The sequence below is a fragment of the Glycine soja genome, chromosome 8, assembly GCF_004193775.1.
Source record: "Glycine soja cultivar W05 chromosome 8, ASM419377v2, whole genome shotgun sequence".
Taxonomy (NCBI): domain Eukaryota; kingdom Viridiplantae; phylum Streptophyta; class Magnoliopsida; order Fabales; family Fabaceae; genus Glycine; species Glycine soja.
The window spans coordinates 23765793-23778446 of record NC_041009.1 but is presented as its reverse complement, the minus strand read 5'-3'; the positions used below and the strand labels follow the sequence as shown (position 1 = coordinate 23778446).

Sequence of the window (12654 nt, the reverse complement as noted above, 5' to 3'; positions counted from 1 at the left end):
GCTCTTTTTGATAACTTTGGTTCTATTGGTAGGTCGCAGTTAGGGTCAAGTTCCTTTTTTTTATAGATGTTTTCAAGACGATCCTAAGTGTTCTCTGGAAAAGATGATGGAGCTCACAAACCAAAAGGGGAGGTGAATTGGTTTCTAAATCAATATAGACCTTTTTAAAAAACCAGAGTTCAAAAAAACTTCTGTTCCAAGGATCGTAACACAAACTTTTGATAAAACAATATTTAATCAATCACCCTTTACACAAAAACCTTCATTAAAGGTCTTTCTTCAAAAAAAATTATCTTTAGCCTTCATTAAATTGATCAAGACCAGAATGAGAAAGAAAGATAATACCAATAGAAGATGTACACCAATTTTTATACTGGTTCATTCTCTATCTCTAGAGAAGCTAATCCAGTTATCTAATCCAACCCTAATTATATTTTCATTATGCATAAAGAATTTTTACAAGCAATCTCAGTTCCTACCCTGAAAAAGAAGACTAAGGTGTCCAACCCTAGGGTCCTCTGTGGATAAGAGCCTAAGAGAAATCTATCCTTAGCCCAAACTAGAAAACTTATTCTAGCATGCCTTCAAAAATTCATACACAAACTAACAATGTGTAAACCACAGGAAAAGTAGAGTCAAAGAAATACACAACCTGATTAATCATATGCAAGATCCTTGCTTGAATGAATGAGTGCCTTCTTGAACTCAAGAGAAATGCACAACTCACTTTTCATAATATGATCTTTCATAATCAAATATTAGAAGTTAAGAAACATTGTATCTAAGCATTTTTTTCTTCTCTTCTTATCACTTACTTCAGTTCATATAGTTTCACACATTTTTTTTAACCACTTAAAGTGGGAACATAAGGTGGCTATTTATAGATAAAACAGTTATAACCTCTTGTAATCAATTAAATATACAATGTAATCGATTATTTCGAAGAAGTAATCGATTATATTATCATTTCAATCGATTGAAGTGTTCTTTCCAAAACTTGGAAAACATTCAAGAACAATGTAATTGATTAGATTCTTGATGTAATCGATTGAAGTGTTCTTGATCACTTTTGAAACACTTTTAGGAGAGAAGTAATCAATTATATCACCTAGTAATCAATTAAAGCAAAGACTCTTGAAAAATCAATCATTGTCTCATTTGAACTATTTAATCGATTATGATTACCTTGTGATCGATTAAACCGATACAAGAAACTTTTTTGCAAGCTATAAACACTTGTGTAATTGATTATGATTAGCATGTAATCGATTAAAACAAAGAGTTTTAAACACATAAGATATTTTCTAACTTCGGAACCTTTCTTCTTACTCCTACAAGATGATGCATGATGCTCATATGAAAAGATAGAGACTAAGATGCAACACATAATACAACAATCAATACATATGTCACTTAAGAGAGTTGGGCATGAAAAAGACAAAACGTCTTCAAGCTTCAAGGCTAAGTCTCCATGTTGCTCCCCCTATCTCTAACATTCTCTTATCATTTGGTATCTAAGCTTTGGTTCTTGAAATCAGGTCTTGCAATGCTTGATTCATCCTCTTAGTCTTGAACCTTGTCATAGGACCTCCAATCCCATGTAAAGGATCATTAGCTAGGCTGGTTGCACCTATATCAGTTGTTCATAAAAGTATAACCTATGACCCTTGAGGAGGCAATTAAAGATGAAAAGTGGATGACTATTATGAAAAAGAAGTTGAATTCAATTGATAGGAATCACACTTAGCAACTAGTTCCATTGTTTTAATGACCTATTGCAGTAAAATGGGTTTATAAGATTAAGAGGATGCCTGATGGAACTATGGCTAAGTACAAAGCAAGGTTAGTAGCAAATGGATTTCTACAAAAGGAGGGAATTTGCACTAGTAGCTAGTTTAGAGGCAATTCGGTTAGTAACATCAATTTCTAGCTTCAAAGGGTTGTCTCTCCGCCAATTAGACGTCAAATCTGCCTTCCTAAATAGGTCATTGGATGAAGAGGTCTATGTAAACCAACCACCTAGTTTTTAAGTAAATGGAGAAGATGAAAATGTGTGTATACCTAAGAAAGCTTTGTATGGTTTTAAGAAGGCTCCTAATGCATGGAATAAGAGAATTGATCTCTTTCTAATGCAAAAAGGTTTTATAAAGTGCACAAGTGCAATATGGAGTCGATACTCGAGCATCAAAACCTTATGATATGTTCTTAGTGTGCTTGTATGTGGATGACTTGTTAATTACTAGAAGCAATGAAAGAGAGATCAATAAGTTCAAAGGGTGTATGATGGCTGAATTTGAAATGTCTAATTTAGGGGAGCTTACCTACTTATGGGGAATGGAATTCATTCCAACAAATAAAGGAATTTTCATGCACAAGAAAAGTATGCAACAAATATCTGAAGAGATTCAACATGTTAGATTGTAATCCAACATCAACTCCTATTGAAATTGGTACAAGGCATAAAGAAGGAGATGAAGATCTTGTGAACTCAACACAGTATAGGTAACTAGTTGGATCACTAAGATATCTATGTAATACCAGACCAGATTTGGTCTATGGAGTTGGCTTGATAAGCAAGTTTACAGAGAAGCTAAGTACATCTCATCAAGCAGCTAGAAAAAGAATATTGAGATATATCAAAGGAACACTTGACTTTGGCTTGTTATTTCCGAATGAGTTGCAGTGTGAAGGTGTGGAGATTGTGCGTTATATTGATTCTGATTGGTGTGAAGATAAAGATAATCGAAAGAGTATAGGTGGATACGTTTTCATTCATGAAAATGGATCAATCTCATGGAGTTCAAAGAAATATGATGTAGTTGCTTTATCCTCCTGTGAAGTTGAATATATAGTTGCATCATTTAGAGCATGCCAAGCTGCATGGTTGGAAACTCTATTGAAATAGCTCTTCCTTTAAAGTAGCTAGATGATAGAAAAATGAAAATGGACCACTTCTTCCTCACTTGTTTTGGAACATGTTTAACTATATTGGAAACTGAAAGTAGCCCTGCCTTTAAAGATGAGGATTGACAACAAATCCACAATTAATTTGGTAAAGTATCCAATTGTTCTTGGAAGAAGTAAGCACATTGAGACTTAATTTCATTTCTTGAGGGATCAAGTAAACAAGGGGAATTTGGAGCTGGAATACTGCAATATTGAAGGTCAGATCACATATATATTTACCGAACAATTAAAGGTTATTAGATTTCACAACTTGAGAGACAAATTGGGTGTTATGTCTTTGAGAAAATTTGAATTAAGAGGTGTGTTGTGAGTAATTTAGTTTTTCTATAGTTAGTAGGTTTGCTACAGCCCAACTGTTTAGTTAGAGTTAGTTGAACTTGAGCCAATTGTATAAAATTTATGTGTATACTTGTGGAGTGTGTGTGATTAATAATTGTTTTCTACTTTTACTTCTTCTGTATTCTTCTCTAAACTTTCTACTGTGAATGTGCGTGAGAGAGAGATAGAGTGTTCTTGCACTAATAATAGTGACATTGTGAGGAATTTATAAATCAAACAAGTAGTGCAAATTTTCGGGTCCATTTATTTTGAATTTTTTTGTTTTCATTTTTATAAAAATAGAAAGGTGTAGTAAAAATATATTTAATTGGATTTTGTATAATATTTTTTAAACAATGTTCTAAAAAATAAGTCAAAATTGATTTTCTTTTTACAATTTTAAACCACCATTTATATATAAATGACACAATTTTATATTCTTAGTGTGTGTGTGTGTGTGTGTGTGTGTGTATATATATATATATATATATATATATATTCTCCATGAAATTATATAATATTCTATCTTTGAATTTTTTTTCATTATATTCTACCTCTTTTTTTCTTCTTCTTCTAATCCTTTAAATTTGACTTTTGAATCAACCTACGTACATTTGCCTCTACAATTCACATCATTTCTACACTTGCAATGCATTTCAATGCTAAAAATATTAATTCTATGTTTTCAATCTATTTTTGTATGTTTTTGGTGTAACTAAGATATTTGGAGTTTTTCTTTGATATTCAATTAATTTTTGTCCAAGTTGGTCTATTTTGAATAAAATAATGTCTTCATATTGAAATTTTAGGAGATCCTTATAAAATACCAATAACCACCAGGAACACGGTACATTATCAACAAGAGTTTTAGAAATATCTAGATCCATAATGATTGACCAAACAAACGTAGCGGAATCTGGAGAATAATCACGAACAATTGGTTTAATGACCTTCCTCAACCAAATCTCCTTATTCCTTGTGGGACCTTCGTTTTCTCTTCAGATGGAGAGATGAGAAAATTGTTTTTGATTAGGTATCTTAGGGACCATAAATGTGCCTCATGTTTTAAACCTATTAGGGTTCCCATTATCCCCTCATGGACCAAATTGGTTTTCACTCATTAAGCTCATATCAATTTTCTGTTGATAGTCTAATAGGATTACCAAATTAGATCACTTATATTGAGCCCATAAAAAAATGTAAATAACTAATATAAATGTTATAATATAATATGTAACCCACATTAATTAATTAATTAGGAATTATAAAATTCCTAACAATCTCTCACTTGGGCTTCATATTAACTTTAGCCATTTATACTACAAAAGTATTTAGGCATACAATCATATGCTATTTACTTTTAGACTTCCTTTAAACAATCTGGTCCATCTTATATAACAAGAATCACTGTGGTTTTCATCACAATCTAACGTGACTAAGCCACAATGATCATCATTGTCACTTATACTTGATGACATAGATCAAATATGGATAAGTGACATGAAAATAACATGTAATGTCATCTTATTCATGTTCATTTCCAACTAGTTCAAACTTTATTCTATATAGAGATCAATCCAAGCATAACATAAATATTGCAAACAAAACAAGCTTAGAATGAAATGATAAACTTCAACTTTATTTCTGTAGAAAATCCAAACAATACAAATATATGAAAAACATAGGATATAGAACTCAAATGTGACTCCCACTAAACTAAGGTACTATTAGGAATTACACCTATATGAACAGTGTGCTCATGAAAAACTATAGGTACCAAACCTTTAGTAAGTGGGTCAACTAGCATGGAATTAGTCCCTATGTGTTTTATGAAAATCTGTCTATTTTGAACTCTTTCCTTAACAACCAGAAACTTGATGTCAATGAATTTTGACTTGGTTGTACTCTTATTGTTGTTGGAGTATTGAACTGCTGATTCATTATCACAATAAATCCTTACTGGTCTTTCAATTCCATCGACCACATGCAAAGCAGTGACAAAATTTCTCAGCCATATCCCATGGTTGGATGCCTCAAAACAAGTAATGAACTCTACGACCATAGTTGAAGAAGCTACAAGGGTCTGTTTATCAAACTTCCAAGAGATAGCTCCTCCAGCCAACATAAATATGTATCCAGATGTGGAGCGTTTGCTGTCTTAACATCCAGCAAAATCAGAGTCTGAGTACCCAATGATCTCCAAATTCTCATACTCCTTATAAGTAAGCATGTATCTTTTTGTTCTCTTCAAGTAACGCATCACACATTTTGCTGCTTTCCAATGCTGCATTCTAGGATTACTCAAATATCTACCCAGGACTCCTACCACAAATGCTATATCAGGACGAGTGAAAACTTAAGCATACATTTGACTTTCTGCTGTTGACACATAAGGAGTCTTTTGCATCTCTTTTTTTTCAAGGTCATTATTAGGGCATTGTTTGAGACTAAATTTGTCTCCTTTGGCATTTAAGGTATCTCTTGGTTTACTATCTCTCATGCAAATTTATCTAGGACCTTATCGATATAACTCTCTTGTGACAACCTTAGGATTCCTTGAGAGTGATCTCTTAGTATCTTAATACCTAACACAAAAGAGGCTTCACAAAGATATTTCATTTCAAAAAATTTCGCCAGAAATTTTTTTGTCTCTTGTAAGAAGCATATATCACTGCTAGCAAGCAGGATATCATTGACATATAATACCAAGAATAAGTATTTATTCCCACTAAACTTGTGATATACACAATCATCAACTACATTTGCCTCAAAACCATACTAGGTAATGACTTGATGGAACTTGTAATACCATTGACAGGAAGCATGTTTCAGACCATAGATGGATTTATTTAGTTTGCAAACCATAGACTTTGAGTCACCTAATACAAAGTTTTCTGGTTGCACCATATAAATCATTTGTTCAATATCACCATTTAGAAATGCAGTCTTAACATCCATCTAATGTAGCTCTAAATCATAATGAGCTATCAGTGCCATTATTGTTCTAAAAGAATCCTTTGAAGATACTGGAGAAAAGGTTTCTTTATAGTCAATGGCTTCTTCTTGAGTAAAACCTTTAGCAACTAGACGAGCCTTGTATCTCTTGACATTGCCCTTTGAATCCCTTTTGGTTTTAAATATCCATTTACAACCAATAGGTTTCATACCTTTAGGCAATTCAACAAGATTCCAAATGTCATTGTCTTGAATAGATTTCATCTCATCCTTCATGGCATCGATCCAATTTTGAGAGTTAGAACTACGCATAGCATGGCAGAAGTTGATTGGATCATCCTCTATTAAACCAATGTCATCCTCATGTTCTTGGAGAAAGATAATATAATCATTTGGGATTGAACTTCTCCTCTCTCTAACAAATCTCCTTAATGGCACTTCTTGAGGTTGTTGTATAGGTATTTGAGGGAGAACCTCATTGTTGTCTTGTTCTTGAACAATGTCGTCAGAAATAATTTAAACATTGTTTTCTATTACTCTTGAACAGTAATAGGTATAAGGACTTGAGCAATGTCAATAATAGGTTCTTTCTCAAAGAAAACATTCATTATGCTCTCTTCCTTCCCAAACTCAACTTCCTCAAGAAATCTCGCATTTCCCGTTTCAAAAAAAGGATCTTAAAGTGGGAGCATAAAACTTATAGCCCTAAGAGCGTTCAGCATAGCCAACAAAATAGCAGCTTATTGTTCTTGAATCCAGCTTTCTTTCATGCGGCCTATAAGGTCATGCCTTAGCCGAACAACCCCAAATAAGCAAGTGTTTAATGCTTGGCCTTTTGCCAATCCAAAGTTCATAAGGGGTTTGGTTAACTGCTTTACTTAGCACCCTATTAAGGATGTAAGTTGTGGTCCTCAAGGCTTTTTCCCAATGCAACTCTGGCAAAGAAGAATGACTAACCATACTTCTTGCCATATCCTTAAGAGTTCGATTTCGTTGTTCTGCTACACCATTCATGCTAGGTTTGCCTGACATAGTGTATTACAGAACAATTCCACATTATTTGAGAAAAAGCGCAAAAGGTCTTGGACATTGTTCTCCCGATCCATCATATCTACCATAGTGCTCACCACCACGGTTAGATTTGACAACCTTAATTTTCTTTCCAAGTTGAAGTTCAACTTTAGCCTTGAAACTCTTAAAAACATCTAGGGGTTGGAACTTCTCATGTATCAACTATAGGTAACTGTATCTAGAGTAGTTATCTATGAACGAGATAAAATATTGTTGTCCATTCCAATAAGGTGTTGGAAAAGGACCACAAATATCCGTATGCACTACTTCCAAGATGTCTTTAGCTATTTCGGTACCTAATTCCCTCGTGTTGGTTCATTTTCCCTTTATGCATTCAACCCAGACTTCAAAGTATCATAAATCTAAAGGTTCAAGAATTTCATCCGACACAAGTCTCTGAATTCTCTGTTTGGAGATATGACCTAAGGGTTTGTGCCATAAGGTGGTTGAATTCTCATTTAATTTTCATTTTGTACGATGTGACTTTGTTTGCAATATTTCATCATAGGAACAAATAACATCTAACATGTATAGATTATTACTTAAAGAACCAGAACCAATCAAATTTGAATTTTGGTAGAGACTACTAACTTTATTATTTCCAAATGGACAAGAAAAATCAAATTTGTTCAAATTAGAAATTGAAATCAAATTCTCTCTAGAAGATGGTACCACAAAAGTATCAAATAAATCCAAATAAAATCCAATTTTCAACTATAATATAAAAGTTCTTATAGCTTCCACCGCAACCCTTCTTCGTCGCCCTCAAATATGGATCTTTCATCATCACTTGACAGTCGACAGTCGACTCCACAGGCAACCTTTCATGGTTATACTAATGTGAGTGGCCGCGTCAGAATCCACCCACCAAGTATCTTTACGTATAAAAGCCAAATTAACTTCAGAACAAACAAGAACACAGAAGACTTACCTTTCTTTACACACCATGCAACGTACCTTGGAAACTCTTTCTTCATGTGTCCAGGCTTCTTGTAGAAGTAGCAAGTAAATCCTTCATCTTTCTTTTATTTTTTTTTTTGTTGAGAAGACCCTTCTACAACACCCTTAATTTTCTTTGTTTTCTTATTTTGAAATCTTAAATGAGCACTTTCATATCTGTCTTCTTACAACCTCTCTTCCTTTTGCACACAATGAAATATAAGCTCGTTAAGGGACCATTTGTCCTTCTGAGTGTTATAGCTCACTTTGAATTTCCCAGAAGTGAGATCAAAACTAAATGCACGAACAGGTCTTCACCAAGCTCTAGTTTAGGTACATTCAGTTTTGATGCCAAGTTAGACATTTCCATTATGTACTCCATTATATTACTTTTGTCCTTATACTTCATGGAGATGAGTTTAGCCAAAAGGTTACTCATCTCCGCCTTCTCATTTTTGATAAAATATTGTTCAATTTCCTCAAGAAATTTCTTTGCATTTTCACCTTCAGAAATAGAACCCCGGAACGCTTCTCAAATAAAGCCTTTATGATCATAATACACAGTCTCATTTCTCAATTTTTGCCTCGTTAGAGGTTTCCAAAGTGGAAGTGGGTAGTTCCATTCTCGGTGCCAAATCCAAATCGATACTGCCAAGAACAATTTTCCAGACCTTAAAATTTGTCCCATTATTAATAACATGATAAAAAAAAACAAGTCATGTAAGATATATATAACAAGACGTGTAAACATTTTTGCAGAATAGACCCATCACAATATACTAGCACAACATTAATTCCTAGTCTTTGGAGAGAGAAATTAATTTGTAATTGGTACTCTCAACACAATGATAAAAAATTGACAATAAATTCTGTCAAATAATAGTCTTTTTTGGACCAACTATTGTTCACATGAAAATACCTTATAATTATCACACATTTATCATCACATGTACAATATTATTTGGCCAAATTGCATCTTTCTTTGGGCTGAACACAATTCGCATAAATAATTTCATACTAATATCTATCTAATTTTAATCAAATCAATTTTCACAATAAGGATTACTTTGACAATATATTGTGCCGATTAATTTAATTAAAAAAAACTAGATATGCAAAAAAAAAAAAGGATACGTTACTGCTAAATTTACACCCAATCATGGTAACAAAAATATAAAACATTAATTACGATAAGAAAATATCATATCCTTAAATTATATTTAATGTTATCATTGATTCATACTGAAAATACAACAAGTAAATATCACATCCGTAGATAACACTATCACACATTCATGAAATGAATTAAAAAAGATAATTAAATCATGTATTAATTCCTAAAATAAATCTTTAAAAGATATTGTATAAATAAAAAAATTTCTTTAGTACAAATTCATGTTTGTGCAGTGCACCCTAAAGACCAGAGACCAAAGAAACTTCACTTCACCTTCAACTTTGATTTGGTCCCACGTTAGAAAACCATAGTTATGAAATATTAATTATTTAACACCTCGTGTGACTTGAATCCAAACATAAAGACAAAAAAGTGTAAAAAAAAAAGTGCACTAAAAAGTTTATAGGTGTCACATATGAGTGGAAGAAAAAGTTTGAAGTCTGGAAACTCTGGATCAAGGAGAAAAATAAAACATACAAGTTATGGGTTACGGGTTGCCCAAACAATTGGCATATATTTATCCCAAATAAAATCCCAAAACAAAATTAGGGTTCACGTAACAAAGCAACATAAGTATAATACAAACCAAACAACTTTAATTCCCAATAATCTAATAATAATGGTGGATATGATATCACTTGTTGGAATTTTAAGGGATTCATATAAAATATCAATAACAACTAGGAACACATTACATTAGTTATCGAGAAGAGTTTTAAGAATACCTGAATCCATAATGATTGATTAAACAAACACAACGGAATCTGGAAAGCAATCATGAACAATTGATTTAATGATCTTTCTCAATCAAATCTCCTTATTTCCTGCAACATATAAATTGCATTATTGCAAAGTTTGTTAGCTAAAGCCACCACAACTTAAAGTAAACATGGAATGAGACTTTTTTCTTTGTTGTTCGACAACCTCTAGAAGATCATATGATTCTTCTAATAGAAGTTCACAAAAAAGGAAGCAATGCGCTGGATTTAAGAAACAAAAAAAAAACAATAAACATGTTTTCTAAATTATAAAACAAATGGAAATGAAAATGATCTCAGCAAAAAAAGGAAATGAATTTTTTTTTAAAAAAAATGAAACAAAACATAAAAGTGTTCTCAATTAAAACGGACCTTCATTTCCACCCTAACCAATTTTAACTAGAGCAAAATTGATTTACAAAACAAACAAAAACACATGATCATTTTGTTATGTAATTTTCCCAACAAACAAGCAGTTACTTTTCAAAAGAGAAATAATCAGTTTATTAAAATTTTCTAAAGAATTATTAAAAATATTTATTAAGTATAAGTAAAAAAATATTAATAATTAAAGTTAATGTAAAAGACTATATTTATATTATATAAAAGAAATTATCTCACATTTTTACTAAACAAACTCAAACATCTTGTCACGTGAATTTTTATTTTAGTATTTGTCAAGAGTTAACATACTTTTTTGTCTGGATCGCGGATTACGAGTGTCCTTTAATCTATCGCATCAAAGATTAATTTTGTGGAGATTCATAACTATCATTGGTCCAAGAAAATTTTACATACGATGAGAATCAAATACAGATTCTCCTACTAATTAAATTGATCGTTCTTATACATGTGAATATAATAAGTCTTTACAATTGCATCAATCCTTTGGAATTGGAGTTATAACGCATTTAATTGTACTGTTAAATTTTCAAGTTTTTTTTACAAAAATTAAATTTTTAAGTTTGTTGAATTTAATATATTTTCATCTTAAATACTTCTTGAAATTCATCTTTTTTTTTCATCATAACTCATATTTATTAACTTTGTTTCTCTTTCTACCTTTTTCTTCTCTATCAACATTTTTTTAAATGAAAAATGTCTCATTATTTCAACACCAACTTGTTCCTCAATACAATGTGGGATAGTATCAAAGAAGCAAAGGCCAACATGGGAAATAGCCACCCTAGATAAACTATTAACTAGGGCGATTAGATTTTCTTTCCTAGGAATAAAGCACACTTTAACGTGAGGAAGTGCTTATAAAAGGTGTCTACATTGAACAATATAATACCAAATTCAGAGAAGTATGGCCTACTGCCATAGAGGTTGTTCACACATTGATTATCTCAATTGTCTCAATCACAACATGCTCAATATTCAGATTCTGAAGCCATGTGATTGTTGCTTTGAGAGCCAATGTGTTATGAATGAAAACACAGAGCATGATGCAACAAAGCTTGAGACAAAAGCAAAAGAAGAAAAAGAACACAGAAGGACAAAAAGGGCAATTAGTAAACCATGGTACCTTGAGGATTATGCAACCAAATGACGCTGAGCTGACAATACTCTTCTAGAAGCAGAATCTAGGAATTCTTCTGTGCCATTAGAGGTTGTCTCCATGATTAGCGCAATGTTTATTTTCCTCCAAGGCATATAATGCCAAATTCTATTAGAATATGAATCTAGAATGTGCACTGGAATATCTATATATATGAGGCTATGTAATTCTAATAGAGGCAATAAAAAAATAGCTTTATCCTTACCTTCTTCTCTACTCTGGAGGTCCTAGGCCATAAATCCTAGGTTAGCTCTGTAGTCTACAACAACTTGGTGCTTTCATTGACTCTCAAGGCTGAATCCATGTGTTCTAAATCAAACCTAGAGCGCCTAGAGGAAGCAATGGCCAAACTAGCCTGAAACCACATCAATACCAATGAAAAGCTTGATGCCTTGATCCTTCATATCGAGAACCTCGAAAACAAAGTCCATCACACCCACACCCCATCTTCGTCCTCAGTCACACCTACACCAAACATAACCATCAATAACCCTCCTCGAATGAAGTTGGATGTCCCTAGATTTGATGGTTCAGACCCTTCGGGCTGGGTATTAAAAATACTCAGTTCTTTGAATACCACTCAACCCCAGAATCTGACAGACTTACTATTGCCTCCTTCTATATGGAAGGACCGGCCTTGACATGGTTCCAGTGGATGATGAGGAACCATCAATTAACCACCTGGTCTAGCTTTCTTCAAGCCATTGAAACTCGTTTTTCCCATTCACCATATGAAGACCCTACTGGTCTTTTGTGCAAACTCACACAGCAGGGTTCAACAAAAGATTACCTCCATCAATTTGAAGCTTTAGCCAATAGAATCGTCGGATTCCCACCCTCCTTTCTCCTGAGCTGTTTCGTCTCCGAGCTCGACCTAGAGATTCACCGGGAAGTCCAGGATATGCAACCAT

General features: G+C 33.0%; 1 protein-coding gene across 1 annotated transcript in view; it reads right to left on the bottom strand.

The window, feature by feature from the left end:
- Positions 1-12654, bottom strand: part of LOC114424050 (two-component response regulator ARR18-like) — a 37989-nt gene extending 25335 nt beyond the window's left edge. Inside the window, exon 1 of the mRNA XM_028390918.1 lies at positions 12534-12654. Coding sequence (XP_028246719.1) covers positions 12534-12654 — 121 coding nt within the window. The remainder of the gene's footprint in view (positions 1-12533) is intronic.